The sequence below is a fragment of the Podarcis filfolensis genome (genome assembly GCF_964270895.1).
Source record: "Podarcis filfolensis genome assembly, chromosome: 12".
NCBI classification, from domain to species: domain Eukaryota; kingdom Metazoa; phylum Chordata; class Lepidosauria; order Squamata; family Lacertidae; genus Podarcis; species Podarcis filfolensis.
In genome coordinates, this window is record NC_139614.1 from 32,895,116 (window position 1) to 32,923,012 (window position 27,897).

General features: G+C 42.8%; 1 protein-coding gene across 2 annotated transcripts; it reads right to left on the reverse strand.

The window, feature by feature from the left end:
- Positions 1–187: 187 nt before the first annotated feature.
- Positions 188–23,143, reverse strand: STEAP2 (STEAP2 metalloreductase). Of its 2 annotated transcripts, XM_083578750.1 has the most exons (7): positions 22,845–23,142; positions 14,068–14,133; positions 10,979–11,056; positions 9,585–10,108; positions 8,093–8,620; positions 7,504–7,668; positions 188–6,534 (listed from the first exon to the last, which is right to left on the reverse strand). In XM_083578750.1, exons 4-7 carry the CDS (start codon positions 10,074–10,076, stop codon positions 6,250–6,252), a joined length of 1,470 nt encoding a protein of 489 aa, XP_083434876.1. In that variant the 5' UTR covers positions 10,077–10,108; positions 10,979–11,056; positions 14,068–14,133; positions 22,845–23,142; the 3' UTR covers positions 188–6,249. The 2 variants fall into 2 exon arrangements, with proteins under 2 accessions (XP_083434876.1, XP_083434877.1); XM_083578751.1 differs by lacking the exon at positions 10,979–11,056 and having other exon boundaries at positions 22,845–23,143.
- Between the last annotated feature and the right edge of the window lie 4,754 nt (positions 23,144–27,897).

Genomic DNA, 27,897 nt, shown 5'->3' on the forward strand with positions numbered 1-27,897 from the left:
TCTTAAAAGTTCAATTAGAATTAGTGCAAAGTACTGTGTGAATGTACCAGGTTGCCATGTTAAAGCAGACTGAAAACTAAAGGCCCATCTATAAGGATAGAAAAATGGACACAATTCTAATTGCTTCTGTTTTCATAAACTCTATTACAGCTGCTTTTATAGATAATTGCACATCGAACTACAAACCTATGTAACACAAATGAAATATTTATTCTGGTGTAACACATTACATGTTTGTACAAGAATGTCAACAACAAAAAATTTGCACCCATCTCTGGGTCTACATTGTTACAGCCAGGTAGACAATAACAGTACAATAAAATTCAGTAGAACCTCAAATTTAATTTAAGTATTATTCAAATTTAAATATCATTCATCTGTATCTATCAGCTACAGTTAACAAGTAACACTTAAATTAATAATTAAAAAATTAAATCATTTGCCACATTTTAAGCACAATAAAAAAGTTTCTTACAATTATGGAAAACAAATGTTACAAATGTCATTTCAAATGTTTTAAATGCATGTAAATGATATTTTGAAAGCACACATGGACTATATTAAGCAGTGGTACAGCATTATAGTGCATTGTAATGAGATAAATTAAGTTATATTAATTTTCAGAAGAAACTAATAAGATAAATATTTGAAACTCTCAAAAAATATATATAGACCAAAAATATATCGATCAGCCATTCATTTTTAGGCTGTGAAATAATTTATTATATGGCTTATACCCCAATCCAAAACCTCTTACATCGGCACAGGCTCCACTGAAAACATTGGGAGAGGTGTTTATACAATGGCCCAGTTAGAAATATTTATCTTGATTCAATAAACCATAGTTTATTGTACTGAGAATGAGTGCTGTAACTTGTGAATGTGTTTTCTCATCCTTTCTCTTGTGCATCATAATGGAAACATGGGGTTTATTAAACCAGTTACCTGTTACACCCATACCAGGTAGCTGTGGTTTAATATCTGATTACAAACCAGGAAGGCATATTGGTTTGCAGCCAGAGATTTAACTGTAGCTTCCTAGTTCAGATGTAGTGGTGAAATAGTTTAACAAGCTTTGGAAATTCCCGTTGAGGCATATGAGAGAAGCAAAGAAGGAAGGAGAAGAAGAAACCATGGAGACACAATTATTGTTTACAGTGCATTAAACAATTATTTATTTGGAATGAAATTGTTAACATCAGAATTGGACCAACGTCTTCCAAGATCTGTGTATGGCCAAGACGTACACACATAGACAACAAAATATGAATATCTGGAGAAAAGCTTGATCTGCTGAGTATTTCAGTAAGTAGTAGCATTTATACAGCACAAGCTGGCTTGGGCCAATAAACATTGAAAATATTGGATTGTGGTTGTGTGCATTTTATAATTACTATTTTATAATTACTGTAGATTGCAGGATCTGAGCCACAGTGAATTTAATAAAATGGAGTGCAATTCTGCATCTTAAATGCATGCTTGTAAGGCTTATTTGCATGAAAAGGACCTGCATGCATTCAAGTGGGTTGAAAATTGCTCCGTGAATAGTCAGATCACTTAACGTGTCAAAACCCTATATGTAGCATAAATATTTTAATAGTACTCTTCTTTGATTTTATCCAAAAATACAATTTTATTAATATACCTATCTTAAATAAATTTTAAAATAAAATAATATCTATGCTATTATATAAAACCTTTTGAAAAATAATTCAAGATAGCATTTTCCTTAAGACATTTTTGTGGCCCGAATTGAGTATGACATAACGCTGCCATTAAAGAGTTTACACCCACATGCTAAATACCATTTGGGATCCAGAGCTCTGAACTTGCAGTGGTGTTATCATGTTTAAAGGGGATACTTCATGCATAAGGGTATATGCACACGTACAGAATATGGCACATACTAAGAGCACCACTCACAAGCAGAGAATGAGAATCCCCTGCATATATGGGACTAAGCATCTGATTACATCCACACCATACATTCAACACATGGCTTTCCCCAGAGGATCCTGGGAACTGGAGCTCACCCCTCACAGAACTACAGTTCCCAGCACCCTTAACAAACTACAGTTCCAGGTTTCTTTGCAAGAAGCATGTGGATGTGACTGATGTAAGAATGTATGCATGTGGCCCTTGGCCGAACTTCAAAAGCCCTCTATGAGTCATTAGTATATACTTCTGCGAGAGGAGTATTAGAAAAAAAAGTGGGTCAACCCAGTTTTGGCTCTGTTCCTGCCCATACGGCATATAGCCCCTACAAGTTACCCCAGAGAGAGTGCAGCCCTTGACAAAAAACTAGAACATCCATTGATTTCAATGGGAAGAATTAAATTACATGGTCCATAAAAGTGCTCCATTGTGGTGACAGTTCTTCAGTAAGTGCAAGCAACGGAACCAACAAACCCCAGGTCTGCCCTTGAGCTGGAAATGGCAGTCTGGTGTCTGTGGTTACCATAGGTGCATTTCTCAGGTGCTATTGTAAGTGCATCTTGGCCAGGAACAGGGCAGCACGGATTCATTCTCTATGTCAGGGTAAGAAACCTTTGCCCTTCTGATGCTGCTGAACAGAAATTCCCATCAGCCTTAGCAAGCATGGCCAATGGCGAGGGATTATGGCAGTTGGGACATTTGAAGGGCCACAGGTTCCCTAACCTTGCCTTAAACTGTTCCACTGTTAGTCGATGGTTCCATTTAATTTGGTGTAGCACATCTTATATTGGCACAGCATTTAAAGATCAGGTTGCTAGGCACTTCCTGCCCCCCCATGCTAAGCAACAACTTCTAATTATCAATTTATTTTATATATTTGAATAAAAGTGGCATAGGAATTAGTACCACCTGTGAAGTAACAATGGTTGCAATGAATTATTTTGGATTTAAACATTGCAAGTAGAAAATCAATCCTGATGAAAACTGGTGTCAATGGAAGTCTTTATCTCCAATGCTAACAGATGGGGTGGGGAGGCAAGATTTTAATTGGGATTGTGGCTGGGAAGCAAAGGGTTAAACCTCCATGTGCTGTGTTCCATTAAAAAACCCTTCCCTGTCTGCTATTAAACAAGAGCCCTATAATACTCTCCAGTGTCATGTTCAGTGCTATAATTAGTTTAGCCCTCATTACTTTCGTTTACTATAATCTAGCTAAACTCTCACTAAACACAAATATTTGCACAAATAGTGTATCATAAAAACACAGACATCTACCTTGCATTCTTTGGGGCTGTAGAGAAAAATTAACAAGTGATGGGAATTTTTGTTTTGAATGTTTATTTGACCATTTATGCTGGCTTCAGATGGTAATAGCAGAAACAAACTAACTAGTGAAGCTACTTGCAGTTTAGCAAAATAGTAAACAAAATTCTCGTGGGTGGACGTCAATAGTGCAATAGGGTCCCCCCCCCCTTTCACCCCATGCCCCCCATGGCTCTGGGTTGTGTGTGTGCTGACAAAACAATTGCCATAGCACTACAATGAATTCCTACCTAAGTGTCATTCCAAAATTTTAGGAACCTAGGACTAAAGTTTCAGAGTGGAACTTCAGGTGTAAGGTATCATAATTATTAACAAGGTGTTAAAACTATGAAGATTTCATTTTAGCACATTCATTGCAGATGATTTTGTTTTTCACACACAAACAATATATCCTTTGTGCGATGTAAAGCATTTGAAAAAGATAGTCTGTAGCAAATTATGAATAACCAATGGACTCCCCCCCCATAGTTACACAAAAATAGTTATCCCCCCAATTATGCTAAACACGTTAAAATCTTTCTGAGCTTATTGTTCCAAAGGCCTCAGTCCAGAGATAGGTGGAATCAAGAAGGCATTGTACATGACAGAGCTGGCCAACGTGGTGCCCTTCAAATGTTGCTGGACTGTGCCTTGCACCTCCCCTGACCACTGGCCACCCTGCCTGCGGGTTATGGGAAGTGGATTCCAACAACATCTGGAAGGCACCATGTTCTCTATCTCTGGCATATGACTACTGTGAGCATAGAGAAAGCACTTGCAGTACTGTCAGTGTTCACGGGTCTGCATCCTTATTTAAGGGTGTTGCAGAGTCCTAGTCAGATACATCTGTGATTCAGTGGCTCTGCACCCACATCTCTACTGGTTAGTCACAGACAGAGACCTTAAGTGCATGGAAGGCTTACAAACTGTCCATTTTCGTCTATTTTTAGCAGCCTCCGGCTTGCCGTTATGCATGTAAAACAGGAATCCCACTTTCATAGCGCCCTTACTGCGAGTGTGTTAAGCGCGACTATGAAATATCTATTATTTGTAATTTTGAGCCAAATAAATACAGCCATACCTCGGGATGAATACGCTTCAGCTTAAATATTTTCGGGTTGTGCTCCGAGGCGACCCGGAAGTAACGGAGCGCGTTACTTCCGGGTTTCGCTGCTCGCGCATGCGCAGACGCTCAAAATGATGTCATGCACGGAAGCGGCGAAACATGACCTGCGCAGACACGTTTTATGTTCGCTTCAGGATGCGAACGGGGCTCCGGAACGGATCCCGTTCGCATCCAGAGGTACCACTGTATAAGCATTGGCTTTAATAAAATAAGCAGTGTGCTGGAAGTCAGGCTATAGCATTAGACAAACTGTGATATTCTTGCTGACAATAAAGATGTCTGCAAAAGATGGACTGAAGTTTGGTTTTGTGATAAATTGTGCAAAATGCATACAGGATACAGTCCAGCAAAAGTTGAAGCTGCCCACGTCCTACTGGAAAGAATGGAAACTGAAGTTTCCAGCTGAGTCCCATGGATTATGGATGTGGGTAAGGGCAACAGAACTCTCCCCCGGCCTAGTGCCTTTCACCCAATTGCTCTTCTCTCAGCTGAGCTCACTTCCAGTACTGGAGGCTCAGTGCAGAAGAAATGTGCCGGGAATGAGAAGCAAAATGCAAGTAAGCCATGGGCAAAGAAAGCTCTACCAGCCCCCATATCTTCTTTCCTTAAAAAACAAACACAAAAAACAAGACCCCTTTCCCTCCCCCAAAAATTATGTGATTGAACAAGATCTGGGTTTAGCAAATCAGTCTGCTGCCATCTCTAGTTTAGTCTATTAATGCCTCTTACTTTCATTTCATTGTCCACTAGTGCTTGTGTGAACTTAGGTAGTAATCTACCTAGCAGAAACCAGCAGTCTTTTAAGACCGTGGATTTGAGCACAGTTATAAATAGCTAGCTTTGTAAGGTTTGATCTTCTTGCAATTTCAAAACACTACTGATCATGTAAACAAAGGGTAAAGACTATGGCAGCCTTATCGAAAGCTGGAAAACAACCATATACTTCAAAATATATGGAAATAGGGCAGCTGCAGCTTCTCTGGTCCCCTCATTCACCATGTCATGGCTGGCTGTGGGTGAAAAGTGTACTGGGAAAAGTGGGCCCCTTTCTGTCAGTGTGAATTTATTAGCTGTGATGGCAGTGCTCCCAATGTGTCTAAGTCCCACTGGAAACAATGGAGCAAATGCTTGCAAATGTGGGTGAGGTTGAAGAAAGCTCTCTCCTGCAGCCTTTCCCCCATTGGCCACCAGTTAAGTCTTTCACAATGCCCCAGAACAATGCTAACTTGTGCATTATGGGATGTGCATTAAAAGGTTGGCAAGATCCACCTACTTGGTGCTCCTCAGTGTGTAGAAACAGGATTTGGTTTCAGGGGAGCTAAATTCAACAGTGATTCTTTGGGCAGGTGCTTACACCACTCCTCCAAGCTACCATAATGGATCAAGGCTCCAGGCATGGCATATAGCAAGCAGGAAAGGAGGTAGATAGCTGGGCCAGGGAAGGAAAGGGCAGGACTTATCTTTTGTAACATTAATAGATTTAAAGGAAAATGACTGTTCTCTAGCGTTGAATCTGGCAGCCTAAGGGAAGACAGCTGTAACATTATGAATGGTGCAATGCTAAGAATCTTCACTCAGATATAAACCCCATGGAGTTCAATGGTATTTATTCTCTGGTCAACGTGCTTAATAAACCCAAGTGTGGCAGAAGAGGTTTGAGAACACACTTTCTCTGCCCAGACAGCAAATCTTCAGAATGCAGGGATGTGCTCAAAGACATTTACGCCACATTAAAAATGTTTGCATTGACCAACACTGCCCACTTCCTAATAGTTTACAGCATATCATCACTTGTTTCCCACAGGTTTCAGTCTACAGTAAAGCTTCTATGAACTACATCACTTTGAAAGGACAATGCTGACAAAGGCGATAGCGTCATTGTGGACTCACATGATAGTAACCCTTTCTGGCGAGGGATGTGAACCAGTTCCACTTCCATCTTCCATAAATTGTCTCCTTTCCCATCCTCTTCTTATCCGCCTCAATTTCCTGCTTATGCACGGCAGCAGCAAAAATACCTTACCCAGAATTACTGTGCATGGCAAGACAAGTGCAAGAACAAAATTTGGTGGTGTGTAAAATCTGTAGTATTGTTCCTCAAAGGCTCTTTTCCACCCATAAATTAACACATGGAAAGTACTTATGAGCAGAGCGACGTATCCAAGAGTAGACTTTGAAGATATTGGGGGGTGTGGTGGGAGGGAGAGGAAAGAGATACAAATTAACACTCTGGAAACCCAATTAGCAGACATAGCTAATAAACTAATTAAAATTTCTGAAAAAGACAGAGTTAAAATCAGCACACGTTGTAAGTACATTTTATCGCTTTCAGGATTCTGAACTCTGCTGGTTTAATAAAAAGGTCGCTCCCCATTCTTTTTTATTTCACTGTGATGGCCCAATATGTATTCTGATTTTTCAAATTAAGTTCTGCAGAGGAAAACTGAAAGATCAGCTCGGAATATGGAAAGGAGCATCCAGAATGCTCCTCTGGCATTTTCGAAGGTCTCTAGGGGCAGAAACCTTTTGCTGGATGAGCAGAGTGTGTGAGATTTGCTGGACTGATAACGAGTCTGGGAGAAAAGGGATGAAAGAGGCTGCTCACTTGAATCAGCAGGTATGGTTGCATAGAAAAAGGTGACAAAAAGCAGTATCAGAAAGATACTGCCAGATATCTTTAATGATACACATCACAGCTTCCAGCCCTTCCTGGGATTTGCTGGTGCTTAGTGTCCTCAGCGGAGATGTGTTGATTTGTCATATCAGTGTAATGCAGTAGAATTGTGGATAATATTCTAAAACTGTGTTAAGTCCTGAAAAGAACTGCTTAAAGCCTCAACTGCTTATCTCAAACACATTTTGGGTGGGAAAAAAAATTCAAGGAAATGTCCTTTGACCAAGCATTTCTTAGATTTGGAATTCTTGTGAAGTCAGTTTACCAGAATGAAAAAATAAAGAACACTGCCTTACAGTGTACTCTTACACGTAGTTACTTGGAAGGGAACATTCCAGGGCGGCTTTTGCTAAGTATTAGCATTTAGGAACTTGTTGACATTTCTGGAGCAATCCTGTTAGATATCAACACTGAAATGCCTTCTGATAGATTAGCTTCTAATATCGGGTTTTGCTACAATACACACCTGGATAAAACTGAATTCCCTCCAGTTTAACGACCTGTTTACTGAAGGAATAGAAGTTACAGCCAACAGAGAAAGCAGCCCCAGGCTCATTATTCCAAAGGAGACATACATTTCAATCCGCCAGACTTCTTCTTCATTCCATGTATTTTCAACATCCGCATGGACCTGAAGAAAGAGGACGGAAAATTTTTAGAACACGGGACACTTTTGTACAAGAGGAGTTTTCATTCATTCTGGAGACTTGTTGGGTTTCTAAGTGTGCCTGGTGGACTGTCCGGAAGCTGGGAGGAAGGGATGGGGGGGAAGCTGGTCAGGATTTCCAGTGACTGTGAGGAGGCGTTCATGCCCTTAATAGGCCTGTCCCTTCCTACAACTAGGAAGAGGAGAATAAACTATGGAAAATGGAAAACAGATGCAAATCTGAGTGATTTATGCAGATCTCAGAATTCAGTGCTTATGGGCTTAGTTAACAATCTCTTGGAACAGATGCTGCACTGAAGCTAAGCAAGCCTAGACTTGATCAGTAACCTGAACGGAAGACCACTGGGAACCCCATTGAGAATCACCGTCTCCAAGTTATTTTCCTTACCTGCTGATAAGCCATATTCAGGAACAAGTACCGTTCGGACCTCCTCATGGGCAAGCAGAGGCTGTAAACCACGTGCACCGTTGCAAAGAAAAAGCTAAGCAGTCCAAGCTGTTTCCTACACTGCAACCAGCTCTCTAACCAAGGTGGAAATCGCCTGTACTTAGTGCCAGAATAAAGTTGATAAGCAGCTGCCAGCAGCCCTGATAAATACACTAGAGACAACAAAGTGATAGCAACAACTGGCAATGTCTTATTCACAATCTCAATAGGAATTTTGTAGAAATCACTCTGCTGGTTCCTCACGTAAGGATGAATTACATCTCGGATGAATGAATAGATGAAGAAGAAGGTGGCCAGGCTGACAGCCACTATTACTGGTCCTTTCCACAGCGTGAACAACCGAAGAGGCAAATTTTCAATCTCCCTTGCAGATGATAAAGCGCCCAAATCAAGAGGAATGAAGCTGAGTTGACGGGCAAGTTCCATAACTTGATGTCGAGCTTGAAAATTGTTACTACATATGTAGACCTTTAAAAAAACACACACAAACACACAAACATTATGATGATGTACCAATATAAAGATGAATTCAACAGCTGCAATGGACTAAATTCATGTCCTCCAGATGTGGCTGTACCACAATGCCCATCAGTCCTAGCCAGAATGGCAAAAATGGGAGTTCAACAACATCTGGCAGACACCCCATTGGCTACTCCTGAACGTAATGGTCAAACTGCAGTAGATGCTACTAGCAGATAAAAAGTGCCCAGACCACTTTAAATGCATAAATGATTTTATATGTTTAATTTGTTTTCATTCATTGTTGTCAGCAAGGTCATGTTTTTCACCTTACTTATGTTTCCAGTGACATAACTGAATGTTAAAGCTGCTATAATGATGAAACTAGTGAGTTCTCTCATTTTGTTTTCTAGAAAGCATTGTATGGAAAACTAAAGCATTCTCTGCAGCCAGCTGCTTCTGCTCAAATGTTGTTTAGAGCACTGATGGAATTATTCTGTGATAGTTGACCAAACAAATTATTTCAGAATCAGATATTCCATTTCCCCAAGCTTTTTTCTTTAGAAAAAAATTAAATTGTATGTTATACATACCATTTTACATATGGTTTTATTATAGTGTAAATAGTTTGGGATGCCTCAAGTGAAGGGATTCATTAATAATAATAATAATAATAATAATAATAATAATAATAATAATATCATCATTTTATCTCTGTGAGCCACCCAGAAAACTCTGTTGTTGGATGGTCAGTACTGCAGCAATAACAGTAATGCGATGACGCTTTGGCATCCTTGTGGGATGTTCTTCCTCAATTCAAGCTCAGCAGCACTGATGACTGTTTACAAGCTAGCATACTGAGCAATGTTTACTCTCAGTGCTGGAACAAATATTGAGATTGGCAAGACAGTCACAACTATTCCAACCACTATTTTCATTCCGCTTTTTAAAAAGACATAAATGCATAGCTTACCTGTCTGCTAGCATCTTTGGGTCCTAACTGCAGTGCCCAGGCTGAGATAACGTTGAATCCTTTGACAACAAAAGAATCTTGGAAAAGTGACTGCAAGTATTCTGCATTAGATTCTGGATACTGGTTAACTCTCATGTTATTGCTGACATCTACAAGGATTTTACCAACAAGCAGGTGTTTGAGGTCCCACAAAGCAGCATAGTGTTCTCTGTGTATAGCAACAAAAATCAAATTTGCTTTTGCTACAGCATCTTCGTGATGAGTGACATCAACCACATGTGGAAAGAACTCAGCAGCAAATTTAGGGTTTCTGCTTCCTATGACCACATGGTACCCACACCTAATAAGCCTAATGGTCAGTGATTTTGCAAAATCTCCACTTCCAATTATGCCTATTGTGACCTTGCTGGTGTCCTTGATACCGTTTACACCATTTGGCAAGAAAGTTTCATTTAAAGATTTGGGACTTCCCATCATAGAAATTGATTCCATAACTCAACAGGGTGAGATTAGAGGGCAATTTTCTAAAAGAAAACAGAGAGGAAACACACATGGTTAATATGAACCCATTAACACATCCTGCATCATGAAATATTCCCCCCCCCCTACTTTCACACATTTCTCTACAAGCCAGGCAATTGTGTTCTAGCACCAGATGAAATAAAAACAAAAAACAAAAAAACCAATTACTGTACATATGATGGCTTGGATTCTAAGCCATAAATAGATTTGTTTATTGAATTGGGTTTTCCCATCTAAATCTTCCCACTACGACCTCCCCACATCCCCTGATGATTCACTCCAGCAGAACCTTCTAGAACACAATGGAATTCTCCCTCCCATGTAAGTAGGTACAAGCAGAAGCCACCTCCCCCCCCCACAACCCCTATGTTTATAGGGTGGGGGAACCTAATTTAGGCTGCATGCCTGTGCTGAACATGGCCATAATCAAAAGTGCAGTAGACTAGCTCTACACACATTCACACACCCCTCTCCATCCTTCATCCTGACAAGCAAGAGGCATCATCAGGGTTCAAGGACATATTTCACATTCTAGCCAGGCAGAAACACTTGGGTTGAGAAACAGGGCCAGATTGGGGGTATGGCCTATGGAAGAGTTCTGAGGGCCTGGACGGTTGCCCCTTGGCCTGAGTTTCCCCAATCCAGGTCTACACAGAGAAAACCACCTCCATAAATAGCAAAAGAATTCAGTAGACATCAATAAGGGAGAAAACACATCTTTCAAAGATGCTTGGCAGAATCCATAAAAAGATCTGAAATATATGACCCGAGAGAACATTCCCTACAGAATTCTTGAGCTTGAACAAATTTATGTCTTCATTGGAAAGCTGAGATTCTGCAGGCACACATCTGTCTGCCAAAGTGTCACCCACCATTGCAAATTGTGTGAATCTTTGTCTACCACAGCTGGCGAAGAATTCAGTCACTACCTCTCATCTTCATTTCCTTTTCTGTAACATAAGAACGACAACCATCCAAGCAACCACAACAGCACACCAATACAAACATTATGTAGCAGTTATAAAGCCTGGCAGGACATTCCCCCTCATAAATATGCTTGCTGTGTTGCAGGATGACACCTTGTGCTTTTCCATTGTTAACAATGGAAACAATCTGCACTTAGGATTGTGGCCTAAGGCAGTGTGCCATTCTGATGCTGAAGCAGATCCACAGCATTATTCCACACTGAAGATACTGGTGTAGCCCATGCTAACACAGAACAGTGCATATATAGAACAAGACACACATTGTGTACTGGTGCATCTGAACCAAAGCATAGGATATACTATAATAATGTATAAATAAATAATGTGATAAACTGAAAGTTGGTACTATTTCAGACCTTATTTATGTTTACTGGTATTCCATGGCTACCAAAGTAGGGCAACCACCTAATTCAAGCTGATTAATTGTACAAGATTTAAGTTGCGGACTGTAATGGCTTTAGGGGTTGCTTGTGCGTAAATAGCCGCCGCTCTGGGCTAGGTTGGCTGGTTAAACCATTTCTCGCTGGACAGCCATCCACTTCGTGGCTGTTCAGTCGCTGGCGGAATCCGTCAGTGGGCGTTTCTTAAACCTTTTCCAACATAAAAGTTGTTTGACGCCCAGTCTCCTCCTACTCTCCCTGCGCGGAAGTCTTCTGCGCAGGGAGGGCGTGGGTAGCGGAGGACCTGTGCTCTCCCCGCTGGTGTCCAGTGAAGAGTCCTGGAGCCTGCTCTCTGCTTCCCCCATTGCCCCCCCCCTATCCCTGGTGTAGCGCTGATTTTCTTCCCCAACAGGAGACTTGCCTCTCTCCCTGCTTGGCCCCTCTCCAGCATCGTTGTGGGGCCTCGCCTCCTCCTCTAGTTCCGATGGCAGTTCCCTGACACGGACCTACATAAATTTACACGGGAGCAAAACCTGTTGAATTTAGTGGGATTTACTTCCAAATAAACTTTCATAGAATTGAATTGATAGTCTGCCTAAAATTGCATGAGAAAAAGCAGTAGCTCTAAAGGAAAAAACATAGATGGTGCACGACCATCAGACATTATCTTAGAAGAGGCATTAAGGTAAAGCTAAAGAGACCCCTGACCATTAGGTCCAGTCGCGGATGACTCGGGTTGCAGCGCTCATCTCACTTTATTGGCTGAGGGAGCCGGCGTACAGCTTCCGGGTCATGTGGCTAGCATGACTAAGCCACTTCTGGCAAACCAGAGCAGTGCACGGAAACGCTGTTTACCTTTCCGCCGGAGTAGTACCTATTTATTTACTTGCACTTTATGCTTTCGAAATGCTAGGTTGGCGGAGCAGGGACCAAGCAACGATCACAGGGATTCGAACCGCCAATCTTCTGATTGGCAAGCTGTGCAATCAATTGTTGTAAAATTAAAAAAAATGTGCTGCCTTATTAATGAGGAGAAAGTTATTAATTTTATTTAACATGTTTCTAAACTGTTTTTTATGCTTGGTAATCCTCCCAAGGCACTCCCAGAGTAATCAATAAAACAATACAGTAACATTGCACAGAAATACTATTACTATATTTAAAAAATCAGCAGCATATAAATAAACTGAGTAAAGCATCAATGTGTTAGTCAATCAAAATCTAACTGATTAATTGACTAAATTACAGCCGTACATTAAAGGAATTTTGTATGCCATTCTACTTCCTCCAGGAATTTATATATTCATTTGTCTAGGAAAATAAAATGTAGAAGGAAGCATATGTAAAAATAAACGAATAAAATATTAAGGGAAACTGCAAAGTCAAAGGCAACAAACCTTAATCCAAGTTCCAAATGGCATGTAGGATTGTGATAAGGGGAAAACCCACAATTTCTTAACTCTGAAAATCTATATTTTTTAAATGTCATTTTATTACCGAAATAACTTGCTAGCAGTTGTTGTGCTTTACTAATTCTGAGGAAATGATTCACTCTTAAATGTGAGTTGCAAATCCAGCAGGAATTGGTCAACAACTATTTTAGCCAAAGCAAACTAAGGAAAAAAGATTTGTGTGTCCTGGAAATGTGATTCACTCAAGCAAATGACGAGATTGCATCCTATTTTTTTGTATTTAAATCTCAAAAGGTACATTGTGAAACACCCCAGCTATTTGGTAACATTTCTTTTACGAGAAATGGGCTACTTTTAACATTAAAAGAGGCCAGGGAATTGAATATTGAGCATTCACTTCATTTTTCATGATCTTTGAACTAGTTAAGAAACCTAAACAGAAACTTAAAATTTCCACTGTTTACCATAGAGCTTATACTCAGAACCCAAATACAGAAAAAAAGCCAACATTTCCAAACCTTAGTTGCCAAAGGCAGACCTTCTGCTTTATATCATAACTCTGAAACACGAATCCCAATTTCGAATTTCTCTTTTAAATACTGAAATCTTAATCCTTTTGTCAGCTGCCAGAACATCAACAGTAGAAAAAATTGCACTGTCTTCAGTATTTGACATGCCACTTTTTAAGTTCAATAAAATAAGGGAAGGGTGGTCAAATACTGCTATGCTTGGGAAAGCAATGAGGGCATTGGGTGGGTGGGTGATGTGTTGATGTACCTAAGATGCTGCTCATTGGATGCTTAGCATGACTGTATAAATTGCCATCATAGTGCAACACGGGCGGGACACTGTAGCCTTCCATACTGATGTTGTTGTTGGGACTCCCATCAGAACTGGATAATGGTCTGAGCAGCGGCGGATTGGTGCCCATTGAGAATGATAGGGTGGAAGCAAGGGAGACCAATGGTGAGTGGAACCAGAACCCAGAACCAACTAATTCTAGATTTTCTCCCAGTGGGAACAGTGGGAAATTTAAAATGATGGTTGTAGCTTATTGCTGCTGCTGGGTAGCCTGTGGCTGGGTGAGACCCACGGTTGTAAGGAGAGAACCAGTACTGCTGAAAGCCTCCTCAGACCTGAAGTTGGCCCTGTGAGCTATGAACAGATGCTTTTGAAAAATTACCTTGTTGGATCACATATGCAAATCAGCTCCCGGTTTCTGACGCTTCAGCAGAGATCAGAGCGCAGCCTGTGAAGAATAAAAAGAGGGTCTTAAAAGGCTTGTTCCTTGCATGTTGTGTACAGCAAGGCTTTAATGGTAGAAGTCCAAATTTCTGATGATTTATTTTCTTCTAATGATCTTGCATCTGACTCCCAATGGGACAGGATGGTTTTCTTAGAAGTCTAGAATTGCAGGAGAACCTGGCATGAACCAGAAACCATTTCCCCTAAGTTTTCAGGCTAGCTCCACAAACCTTGTGCAGAGCCATGTGCTAAGTAAGTGGCTTGGGGGGATGGAGTCAGATGCAAAAGACAATTTGGCGGCCAAATACTAACTGCATGACATGATATTATATAAGCCAACATCTGAGTTACTACAGATCAGTGTTTTCAGTTTGGGTAGTAGCTTTTTGCTGTTTCTATTGTTCCACAACTGGGAAACTCTTGATGATCTATTTTGAGTAATCGGGTCTACCAGTAAATTAAATCTACTCCCTGCCCACTCTAGTCATAAACAAAACTGTCAAAGGCTATAAAGCACTCTAGAAACTTGAAACAGTTCTCCCATTTTTTAAAAAAACCTGCAACCTTAAAAGTATTTAACCCAGAAAAAAACCTGCCTCAATTTTTATGCATGATTTGACCTGGCTATCCTTTACAAATCTATGAACATTTCAAGTCATTGAAAAGCTGTATACTTTTCAGAGTATACTTTTCAAAATTTTGAGCTTGGGGTTGAAAATGGACTACAACAGGATTAAAATTCCAGGAACAATGACTCTCCTCCAATTGCCCCACAGTGATACAGCGGTATTCATCTGAGAATGCATAGATTTTTTTAAAATCCGGATAAACGCTTCAAAAGGAGCATCAGGTCACTGAACTATTAAGAAGAAGAGATGTTCTTCCTGTTGCTAATGCATTTGTTCGGCAGTGCATTCGGCTATAAATTTAGATTACATAATTTTAGTCAGAACTGATTTTTAATCCAACAATGTCCTAATTTTCCACCTTTTCTTCTTCCACCAGAACAATATGGAACCAGGGATGGCAGTGAAGCAGAAAGGGGAAACAAACTGAAGTAACAGAAATGATAAGGTGGGGGGGAAAGAACATAAAAAATGATGGTCTGGACAAAAGGAAGCTGGAAAAGTAAAATTTATCTGTACTGTTGCCATGTGCAACTAATAATTCAAAGATCTTTCAGTAAAATTCAAGTCTATCTCCTACTACAGTGGTACCTCGGGTTACAGACGCTTCAGGTTACATACGCTTCAGGTTACGGACTCTGCTAACCCAGAAATAGTACCTCGGGTTAAGAACTTTGCTTCAGGATGGGAACAGAAATCGTGCTCCGGCGGCGCAGCGGCAGTGGGATGCCCCATTAGCTAAAGTGGTGCTTCATGTTAAGAAAAGTTTCAGGTTAAGAATGGACCTCTGGAACAAATTAAGTACTTAACCCGAGGTACCACTGTATATATTTGCCTAAGGTTGTCATCATGCATCTTGGTCACTGTCTGATAGATGACATTGAGAACTACAACATGACAATAACTCTTGGAGAGCTGCTGTGGCCTTTGCAGTAGCACTGGAGAAGCCGTGGAGGAAGTCACAACAGCCTGTGTCAGTTCCTCAGCAACCGCCCTACAGCTGCTGCCCCCCTCACCAATGATGCTGTTTCAACCTCAGCAGCAGCAGAAGGCACAGAGGAAGGAAGCAGTGGGTGAGCAGTATGGAGCCATCCTGGCCTGTCATGACTGTTCCTCCATGGCACCCCTGGACCACCTGCCACCCTTCCTGCCTCCTTGTGCAAGAAGGTCTAAGGGGATGGGGGTGGGTGGGAGACATGGCAAGCCCTAGGTCAGTGGGGGAAGTTGGTTTGGCAAGGTCTAGAAGGCACTGGGGGCTTTGGTGAGGTGGGGGTGGATGGGGTTGGTATTCCTTTGGACCTCCAACATTGGGTAAGGGACAAAGGATAAGCAGGGGGAGAGCTGCAAAAGGCTGAAAGGATTAGTGCAGCGTAGGCTTTCTCACCCGTCCCCCTTCAGCCTCTGATGTTGGGATTTGGGCAAGTGAGTGGAACAGACCACCTGCCAATCATGTGGCATCACAATTATGTCATGTGATTGACATGAAGGTTGCCCTTCCCACCTAAGTTGGCCCCTGGGGTGGAAACCATAAAAGATTATCCAGCTCTGGTCTAATGGCTGGGTGGGTGGGGGGTTGGCGTGGTCTTGTGGGGGGGTTTCTGAGGGGTGCAGTGGGACAGAGTTGTAGGCAGGGTTGGCTGGCAGGGATGGAGTCCCAAGTCCGTCTATAAAATCTGTGGTCTCATAGTGAACCATGACTCATATTTAACCAAGGTTTTATTACAGCCAAGAGTTATATAAATCTTGTGAAATACAAAAAAAAAATAAATAGCATGGATTCAGGGACAGCTACTTTTTGTAACCATATCTTTGTATGGTGCTATGGCTTCTGCTGTGACCTACTGGCTGAAGACTAAGGTCCAAACACATATGAGCAGAGGAAATAGTAAAAATGTACATAATGAAGCATGCTTGACCAGGCTATTTGCCAAGTTGCTTCCATCAGCAGTCCTGTTCTGTCCCATAAAATTGAGAAATCAGGGAGCTAGAGCTCAGGAGCAGTGAGTTGTGTTAATTGGAACACGCTGCCTTTTAGCAGTCTTGTGGTTAGGGACAGGACATCTGGTGTGGATGAGTAATGTCTGATTTATTAAAAAAATGCTAAGCCCAGTAAAGTTGTCTTAACTAATTAGGTGAAGGGTTAAAGCAAACAAAAAAGTGACATGTTTACTTCTGCTAGCTTAGCAACTTTACAGGAGCTCAGAATATTAATGGTACAATTAAGTGAGTGGCTAAACTGCATACAATCCTATTATAGCTGGAAAGTGCAGAAAAGACCGCTGCAAAAAAGAGGGAGTTGAGCTAATTAGACAGTTGGACAGGTGGGTTACCAAGGTTCGCATGAGTGCCACACCCTTCAAGCAGATGCCCTAGACATGACCGTTGAGCTTCTAGGCCAAGGATGGAGAACCTTTTCCCAGACTGAGGGTCCTATTCTTTTCTGGTCAACCTTCTGGGGCCACATGCCAGCCAGTGGTGAGAACGGACAGTGGCAAAAGTGAGCCTAGCAACAAGTGTAAATTTTACCTTTGTACAGTAGGCTAGTTTATACACAAACCAGCCTCTATCCTTCATCCAAGCAAACAAGAATCATTTTCAGAGTTCAAGGACACATTCCAGCAAAAAACAACAACCCTACTCAAGGTGACTGTGAACCAGAGCCAGAGAGGGGCATGACATTAAGAGACTGTGTGTGGCTGGGGGCTGTTGTGGGGAGAGTCCTCAGGGCCAGATAGGGAGGCTTGGAGGGCCCTGGGCCTGTGTTTATCAACCATCAGGGACACACTACTTATCACTGTGATGTGCATGCTTACCACATGAAAAGAAGACTGTGCTAATGAAACCAGGCTATATTATCTGCTGACGTCCAAGTGGTGTCTGCCCATTCTGTTGTCCAACCTAACACTCTTTGGCCACCTTTTTCTCCTATGATCCTTGTTTCTCATTTTGCCCCTGCCTACCTCCCTGTTTCACCGTTGCTTCCCCTGTGTGAAAACATAAGAGTCGTTATCTCCTCGAGACAGGGAGCAGTCCTCTTCCACTCTCTCTAAAACACCATCCACGTCAACAGCACAAACAAGTAATACCCACTCCTCCATATATCTCCCTCTCCACTGATTAATGGTCTCCTGTTCCCTTCAATGACTCCAGCACCACCTCATTGTTCCTTGCTGCTTCCTATGTGTGCAACTCCCAACCTGAAAACATATACCTTATGATGTTACCTCGCTTTGTTTCCTTCAAATCCCTTGTCAAAGCTCACCTACAAGGCCTAGACTCATCGTGTTAATCCTCATTCTTAACCATAAGCAGGCTTTAATAATGTGCAAACATGTTTGCCTGAATTCTTCATTCTCTCCCTTTGACTCTCTTTCCCTTGTTTTCCCCCATGGATGTCTACAAGGCAGGGCACGGGGGGGCATCCCCCGATAAACCTTAATCTTGACCCCCAGCTTTATTTGTCTGTTTGCTTGAGTACGGTAAGTTTCTAGCACTTGCAGAACCTGAGATATAAGAAGATGAGAAGAGGAAGGGTTTGGATTTGATATCCAGCTTTATCACTACCTGAAGGAGTCTCAAAGCGGCTAACAATCTCCTTTCCCTTCCTCCCCCACAACAAACACTCTGTGGGGTGAGTGGGGCTGAGAGACTTCAAAGAAGTGTGACTAGCCCAAGGTCACCCAGCCAGTGGCGTAGCGTGGGTTGTCAGCACCCGGGGCAAGGCAAGTAATTTGCGCCCCCTAACCCGTGGATTTGCGCCCCCTAACCCGTGGATTTGCGCCCCTAACCCTAACCCCCAGCTGTTGCGCCCGGTGCGCCCGGCCCCCCCGCACCCCCCACGCTACGCCACTGCACCCAGCAGCTGCATGTGGAGGAGCGGAGATGTGAACCCGGTTCACCAGATTACGAGACTACCGCTCTTAACCACTACACCACACTGGCAAGCCTTATCCTTTCCATGGATGACCTTGTTTCCCTCACGGTCTGTTTTAGATTGCAAACTCCACGGAGGCAGGCTCCTATCTGTTCTCTGTACTTTATTATTTATTTTAAGTATTTACATACCACCTTTAAGATCACCTTTCCCCAAGGAACCTCATAATTAAAACAAGTACATTGTTTCAATAGGAAAAACACACATAACGAAACATAGCAGATAGCAAACTTTGGAGCCAATGTTTACTAATGTTTAAAATGTTACATTATAAGGTGCTGTTTATACTGATTGTGCTTTATAAGCAGCTAATAAAAAATATTAATTCATGTTTCAGAAAAGTTACTGAGTTGGGAGAATCCTCACAGATCACAGTTTAACATTTTACCACATTTCTGCTTTGGAGTAAAGGCCTCCTTGTTAAAATGCAGCAGAAAGATGAGGAGCTTGTGAACCTCCAAGTGTTGCTGACTCCAGCTCCCATCAGCCCCATAGCTCAGAAACATCCCCACCTCTCACTTAGCAAATAAGTACCAACCTACCCTGCGACAGCTCCTTTTATGATTGTATGATGCACTGATTATTTGTTCATGTTCTGGCAATCAGTTGACTATGTGGTTATGTGCACACAGAGGTTAAGTTACCACTTTGTAAATGATTAGTCTTGTCTTTATCCAAACACCACCTATAGAAGCAAAATATAAATGCCTTTGTCTAACTGAGAAGCAACAAGCTTTGAGTCTGGGCACCCATTCCACCCAAGTGATCAATTCTGCAAGTGGCTTTATTCAGAAGGCAACCACAAAATCCATCTTTAAAGTACAGTGGTACCTCTGGTTAAGAACTTAATTCGTTCTGGAGGTCCGTTCTTAACCTGAAACTCTACTTAACCTGAGGTACCACTTTAGCTAATGGGGCTTCCCACTGCCGCCACACGATTTCTGTTCTCATCCTGAAGCAAAGTTCTTAACCCGAGGTACTATTTCTGGGTTAGTGGAGTCTGTAACCTGAAGTGACTGTAACCTGAAGCGTCTGTAACCCGAGGTACCACTGTAGTAGGAGATAGACTTGAATTTTACTGAAAGATCTTTGAATTATTAGTTGCACATGGCAACAGTACAGATAAATTTTACTTTTCCAGCTTCCTTTTGTCCAGACCATCATTTTTTATGTTCTTTCCCCCCCACCTTATCATTTCTGTTACTTCAGTTTGTTTCCCCTTTCTGCTTCACTGCCATCCCTGGTTCCATATTGTTCTGGTGGAAGAAGAAAAGGTGGAAAATTAGGACATTGTTGGATTAAAAATCAGTTCTGACTAAAATTATGTAATCTAAATTTATAGCCGAATGCACTGCCGAACAAATGCATTAGCAACAGGAAGAACATCTCTTCTTCTTAATAGTTCAGTGACCTGATGCTCCTTTTGAAGCGTTTATCCGGATTTTAAAAAAATCTATGCATTCTCAGATGAATACCGCTGTATCACTGTGGGGCAATTGGAGGAGAGTCATTGTTCCTGGAATTTTAATCCTGTTGTAGTCCATTTTCAACCCCAAGCTCAAAACTTTGAAAAGTATACTCTGAAAAGTATACAGCTTTTCAGTGACTTGAAATGTTCATAGATTTGTAAAGGATAGCCAGGTCAAATCATGCATAAAAATTGAGGCAGGTTTTTTTCTGGGTTAAATACTTTTAAGGTTGCAGGTTTTTTTAAAAAATGGGAGAACTGTTTCAAGTTTCTAGAGTGCTTTATAGCCTTTGACAGTTTTGTTTATGACTAGAGTGGGCAGGGAGTAGATTTAATTTACTGGTAGACCCGATTACTCAAAATAGATCATCAAGAGTTTCCCAGTTGTGGAACAATAGAAACAGCAAAAAGCTACTACCCAAACTGAAAACACTGATCTGGAGTAACTCAGATGTTGGCTTATATAATATCATGTCATGCAGTTAGTATTTGGCCGCCAAATTGTCTTTTGCATCTGACTCCATCCCCCCAAGCCACTTACTTAGCACATGGCTCTGCACAAGGTTTGTGGAGCTAGCCTGAAAACTTAGGGGAAATGGTTTCTGGTTCATGCCAGGTTCTCCTGCAATTCTAGACTTCTAAGAAAACCATCCTGTCCCATTGGGAGTCAGATGCAAGATCATTAGAAGAAAATAAATCATCAGAAATTTGGACTTCTACCATTAAAGCCTTGCTGTACACAACATGTAAGGAACAAGCCTTTTAAGACCCTCTTTTTATTCTTCACAGGCTGCGCTCTGATCTCTGCTGAAGCGTCTGTAACCTGAGGTACCACTGTACATGAGTGGGAGAGTACCCTCTGTATTCAATCCAAGCAGCTTTTTCTATTACCTTTAGTGAAGGGCTGTAGCTCAGTGCTATATAGCATCTGCTTTGCATGTAGAAAATCCCCTTCAGTCCCCAGCATCTAGTAGGCCTGGGAATGTCTGTCTGAAAGCTGCTGTCACTCAGTGTTAACAATATGGAGCCCTGCTCATGACCTCTTGCAGCCACCATCCTATTAATTTCATCTCCCTTTCACTTCAGACACTGTGCAACCTAGGGACACATCCCTTGACCTCTGTGGTTAAATACACACACACACCTCTTGGGCTGTGTTAGAAACTGAGATATGAAAGCTAGGAGCTAAATGGCATCTTAATCCTAGGGTACGGGCACAACAATGGAATGTCTAGGCATGCTTTTTATAACAAGAATACAGTGGTACCTCGGGTTACATACGCTTCAGGTTACATACACTTCAGGTTACAGACTCCGCTAACCCAAAAATATTACCTCATGTTAAGAACTTTGCTTCAGGATGAGAACAGAAATCGTGCTCCGGCGGCCCGGCGGCAGTGGGATGCCCCATTAGCTAAAGTGGTGCTTCAGGTTAAGAACAGTTTCAGGTTAAGAACAGACCTCTGGAATGAATTAAGTACTTAACCCGAGGTACCACTGTACAAGGGACGTGGGTGGCGCTGTGGGTTAAACCACAGAGCCTAGGACTTGCCGATCAGAAGGTCGGCGGTTCGAATCCCTGCGACGGGGTGAGCTCCCGTTGCTTGGTCCCTGCTCCTGCCAACCTAGCAGTTTGAAAGCACATCAAAGTGCAAGTAGATAAATAGGCACCGCTCCGGTGGGAAGGTAAACGGCGTTTCTGTGCACTGCTCTGGTTCGCCAGAAGCGGCTTAGTCATGCTGGCCACATGACCTGGAAGCTGTACGCCGGCTCCCTCGGCCAATAAAGCGAGATAAGCGCCACAACCCCAGAGTCGTCTATGACTGGACCTAATGGTCAGGGGTCCCTTTACCTTTACCACTGTACAAAGCTGAAAATGAATGAACTGCAGCTAAAATACTATGTTCTTTTTCACATGCTCTAGTCCACCCGCTAATATTCTTAAGGGGGTCTCTACTCGAGGCTTCAGAGAGTAGCTGGAAGTCGGGAGGCAGAAAAAGGTCCTGCTTTCCTTGCACTCTGCAGTTTTAATCTGAAATCTTAGGCACACTACTGTGCCCAGAGCTCAGAAACTGCTCGCAAAATGTGCCTAGAACAATGGGAGTTTCGAACACTGCTCTTGGGCTAATCAGTTTGTCAAGTGCACATTGTAAAGAAAACGGAAAGGAAGGGACAAGCGACCAAAGGCCTTCTATCAACCTGTAACCCAGAGCAACCAGATCCTATAATAATTCCGCTTTGATCGCGCATGCCCTGTGTCTCGTTCCGATAGCGCTGTGCTGCTTTGCCCTTGACTGGCCCGGAAGACGATGGATGTTAGACAACACGAAGGCTCCAGCTATGTTATTCTTCTTAACATATAAAATGAAATTGGGTTACGGGTGGGGTGGGGAAGGAATCTGGGAATCTGCAGGGATGGTTTGCAGTGTGACTGGAAACCGTGCTATTATGCGTCGAGTACAAACCGGCGCGAAAGCGCGCGTGCTCTGCGCTTCGCCGCGCGGCCCGTTCCCACGCCACCCGCGCTCTGCTCGGCCAGGGCTTCCCCGTCCTCCCGCCTGGTTCTCACGCGGGGGCGCCGTGTTAAAAACAACAACAAGCGCAGCCCCCTTCCCGTCCTTCCGGGGTTGCAAGGGCAGGAGCCAAGGCGCCTATTGGTGCCCCCCGTCCCGTCCCGCGCAGCTCACCTCTTGCAGCGCCGGAGTCGCCTCGGCGGATCTCCCTCCCTCTCGCCTCCCGCGCTCCAGCCTGCCTGAAGCTCCCGGCAGAGAGCCAGGCGGGCGGGCGGGCGGGGAGCGGGGCGGGAGGAGGAGGAGGAGAAGCGTTTCTTCCGTCCCTCCCCCGCCTCGGCCCGGCCTTCCTCGGGATTTTGGTGCTGCCCGCAAGTGGGTCGCGCAGGCCGGGCCAGCCGCGTCTTCCTCGTCCTTTCGCAAGGCACCGAGAGGCGGGGGAAGCGGCGGCGGCGGCGGAGTCACGGGGAGCGAGGCGGGAGACGCCGCCGTCTTCTCCGTGCGCGTTGCGAGGTGGAAAGAGGCCGGCGTCCCGCTGCTCCTGTCACCCAAGGGTGGGTGGGGGTGGGTTGATGGATAACCGCGCAAGGCCCCAAAGGCCTGTTTATTATTAAGGGGATCTCTTTCTTTTTAATTCCCGGCTTTCCGATCCTAACTGCCCCCCCCCGAAAACCTCAAGGCAACTAACATCGTCCAAAATAAATGAATAAACACACACACACCGCTAAACCAACCCGCTATTCAAACAATAAATCTAGAAACGGAAGACAGCAGATCCAAATTTCAGAGCAAACAATCCCTGGGCCGTCACGTGTTCGCTCTGTATTAGCATTTTTCCTTATTATTTTCAGCATTCTTTGCCGATAGCAAATACGGAATGAAAACACAATGAAAAGTAATGCAGCAAAGGGAATTTGCGTATAATAATAAACTTTTTTTTTTTTACATGGGGCAGTGCAATCCTATAGTATGTAGCTGGGGGCAGCAATGCTGCTCTAGACCAGGGGCTGGAAACCACAGGAGAGAGCACACTTGCGCAGGAATCCCACAGGCATCTGGTTGGCCAGAGCAGGATGCTGGACTAGATGGGTCAGCAGCCTGAACTAGCAGTCTCTAAATATTGTGGATTTTTAAATGGATAGTGAAATTTGTGAGTTTGGACCCATTGCGCCAAAAATCAGATGAAGTCATGCCAAAGTGATGTTTTGCTCCACCGCCTTGAATCAAAAAGGTGCCAGGGATCCAAACTTTGACTAACACCGCTCACTCCTCGGAGAACCCTAATGCCAAGTTTGGCCCACAATATCTCAAGAGGCAACTGAACCTATGCCAAAAATGAGCAAAGTCATGCCTAAGGCCTCATCCACACTTTTGTTTGTCCCATGATTTTTGTTCTTTTGTTCCACCGCTTTCCTCGGGAAAACCCGTTTCCTGCTGAATTGGAACAAACATCGATCGGGTTTTCTGTGGATTGATGGGAGGCGACTTTTATTTCCTGTACTGTATGTTATTGCATTACAAGTTGCATTCCGTAAAATTCAGACTGTAAAACAATAAAATAAAATACAATATAAAAAATATACAATTGAAAATAAATATTAACATTTAATGCAAACATGCTACAAACCACCTGAAGCTGGCAGACCACTGGTGGTCCACAGACCAGTTTCAGATGCCTTGCTCTGGCAAACAGCCACGTTTCTCTGAAGCATATTTCTGAGGGAGTTCTCAGGTATGTGGTTCAGGTAACCTATCTTAGATTATATGAAAACATGTCCCTATCTTGACAGTCCCCATCAAATCCATCAGAATTCTTCCAAGACAAATGATATTTATAGGAATCTCTGAGGGAACAGCTCAGTCAGTAAAGCATGAGACTGTTAATCTCAGGATTGTGGGTTTGAGCCTTGCACTAGGTGAAAGATTTCTTGATAGCTGCTGGTTGGACCAGATAATCCTTGCGGTCCCTTCCAACTATACAATTCTATGTTCTATTGCATTCTATTGATCCAGAGTCTGTGGCTGCCGGTGTGATCTAACAGTGCATATTTGAAAGGAATCACTAATTGCAGTTTATGCAATGGCGGTGGTTGGTGTTCATTGGGACTGGCAGTGCAGGAGGAAAACAGGCCAAAAGCCAATGCCAGATGCAGCCAACTAATTCTTGCATTGTCCCTATCCTCCTCCCTATTGAGTTACACAAGGGAAATGCTGAAACTGAGGAGGAGGAAGCTGACAGCCAGGGCCACTCCCCGGGCTGGATGCAAGGGAGAAGGCAAGCAGATGAGGGCTGGCTGACCCTGAGATTGGGAGCGCAGTTCCCATTCGCCACAGTCCATGCAAAAGACATCTAAAGCCATGAAGCTGTGGATAGTGATTTTATACGTATGTCATTCTACGATGACAAACTACAAAGTTATCAGATTAGCAGGCCACATTAGGAACTGGTTCTGATCCTGAGCTTTTCAGCATTTTTCTTCCATAAATACATGCTAAGCTCTTTTCTCAGATCAGTTTAAAAACACATGCCTAAATGTTGAAAGGTCCCCAAACGGAGAACACAAATCCCCCCTATGATAAAGTGTGCATGGATGAGCTGAATTTGTTTATAGCGCTCATTTAATTTTTAGCTTGTCAGCAATAAAAGGTTTTGAGATTACATTTACGGGGTCATTTATTAACAAGCAAAACAAAAGTGGGCCCCATTACCCTTCACCTTCTGCCATTTTATCTCTCGTAGGCCTTGAACTATTAACCTTTACACTTTTCTCTTTTATGTCCACTTTTGATGTAATGTATTCTCTTTCTCACTATATGTTATCTGGTTTGACCCAGTAATTTTTTAAAAAAAAAGTTAAATGAACCTATGCTGCAGTCTTATACTCACCAATTTGCGAGAAAGACCCATTAAAAAAGGCAGGACTTGAGTCAACATGGATGTGGATTCTGCTGCTAGTAAATGATCAGTGATCATAAAATAAAAAGCAAACACAAGAGACGGCTCTTTGGCACATTCACAACCTTTATTTTATTTATTCATAAACATAATTTAAAGGCTGCCTTTTAAGGCGTAGCGCTCTCCAAGTGACTTACACAACATAAAACACAGTATGAAAAAATTTACTATAGAAGGAACATTGACATCATTTTTGCAAAATGTGCTACTCAATTAGCGGCATGCCATTTTAACATTTTAAATTGATTAATTTACAGGTGCAGAACCCTTTGTTGTCTGAGGGCCACACTCTCTCCTGGGCAACCTTTCAAGGAGTGGGCAGGTGCAGAGGCAAAAGTGGACAGAACAGGAAATGTAAACTTTACCTTTATACAGCAAGCTAATTTCTACACAAACTACCCTCTATCCTCTACTCAGACAAGCAACATTACCAGAGGTCAAGGACACATTTTAGCCAGACAAAAAAACACCTAAGGAAGGGTGGTAAGCCATAATAGTGAAGGGTGCGGCTGAGGAGAGTCCCAACAGGTAGATAGAGAGGCTTGGAGGACAATGTTTGGCCCTCAGGCCTAAGGTTCCTCACCTGCAGATTAATCTAACCAGTATTAAATATTGTTCCTTGGCCTGTGCAGAGCTTGTCTGAGGCCCAGGGCGGGAGTCTTCTTAGAATAAAGTTATAAGCTCAAACAAAAAAGCCAGTCCCTGGTGGGGCCCCCAGCCAGCTTAGCTAGGGTTGCCATATTTCAAACAGTGATAATCAGGACAGAAAAGTTGTATAGTTGGGGGGTGGGTGGGTTTGGCCAAAGACGTATGGCAACCCTACCATAGCCCTCCAAGGCCTGGGGCAAGTGGACCCAGCTGCCAAACCCCAACCCCCCCCCTCCGCACAGGCCAGGTTACAGCCATAGTTCTCTAATGTTTTCCTAAGCAATTGCATCCTGCACATTTTGAGTTTCATTTTTGTTCTTTTACTGACATAGAGAATTGTAGTGTCCTGAAACCTTCATCACTTTTCAGCAACAAAAGGTCAGACTCTTCAGTTTTCTGTGTCACAGTGCTTGGTTGAGTCACAAACTTATCTGACAGGAAGCTAAAACAGGTTTTGATTGCAATGCTTGCTATGAAAAAAATCAAGTAGTTTGCCCAGGGGAAGGACTTGGACTTTTGCAAACACAAAGTCTAAACAAAAAACAAAAAACAAGTCCTCCTATATTAAGGACTGCAGAGATTTGGCTTATTTATATAAAAAAAGATGTTTTTGGTTTTTTTTGGCTTCTTATTTAATGTCTATTTATTTACAAAAACACAGAAATACATATCATAATAACAAAAATAATATCCTCCAGAGTTTTAAAGGCCACAATTTGTTTAATTATCCGAAGGTCTGGAAGAGGTAAAATGTTTTTGCCTGGCAACTAAAGATGTATAATGAAGGTGCAAGGCGAGCCTTCATGGGGAGAGCATTTAACAAATGGCGAGCCACCGCAGAAAAGGCTCGTTCTTGTGTTGCTCTCTGGATCTCTCATGTAGGAGACACACAAAGAAGGGCCTCAGATGATGATTGCAGGCTTCAGGTAAGTTCAGATGGAGAGGTGGTCCTTGAGCTATTGCAGTACTGAGCCAATTTAAGGCTTTATAGGTTGCAAACAGCACTTTGAATTGGGCCTGGAAACTAACTGGTAGCCAGTTAAGTTGGGCCAGGATTGGTGTAATATGCTCAAACCGTCTTGCCCTAGTCAGCAACCTGGCTGCTGAAGTTTCCAAACTCTGAGGTTTCCAGTCCTCAGAGACAGCCTCACGTGGAACACGTTGCAATAATCTAACATAGAGGTTACCAGAGCAGATGGCAGAAGTTCAGTTACCCCTGCCCAGATGAAGGTGCTACCTGCTGAAGCTGATGAAAGGCTACCAAGGCCACCTGAGCCTAAAGTGAAGGCAATGGATCCAGGACCCCCAGGCCATGTACAATATACTTGGGTCCTGCTCTTGGCAATCTTGACCAGATCCTTACTTGCTTACCTTCAGCTGTGCTACAGCATTAAGTGCTCAGAGACTGTTTGCAGGAAATGGAATTGTTTTATAACAGTAATCACCATCTAGCTTGTTGGGGTCACGTGACCATGAATCAGCCTTGTCTTTTTATTATAGGTCTTAGTGGCTCCTCCTATCTCAGATATGCCTTCTACTATAAACAGCTGATGGAGAGGCGAGACTGACCTGTCTCCCACATTAGCGACTCCAGCAGATCACTACAAATATATATAATTTCACAAA

Excerpts from the sequence above, each read along its gene's own strand:
- STEAP2 (XM_083578751.1), bottom strand. The coding sequence starts at position 10,076 with ATGGAATCAATTTCTATGATGGGAAGTCCCAAATCTTTAAATGAAACT. Across the intron at positions 7,669-8,092 it reads TGAATATGGCTTATCAGCAG|GTCCATGCGGATGTTGAAAA; the intron begins GTAAGGAAAATA and ends CTCTTTCTTCAG. Across the intron at positions 6,535-7,503 it reads GGGAATTCAGTTTTATCCAG|TCTACTCTTGGATACGTCGC; the intron begins GTGTGTATTGTA and ends ATATCTTCAAAG.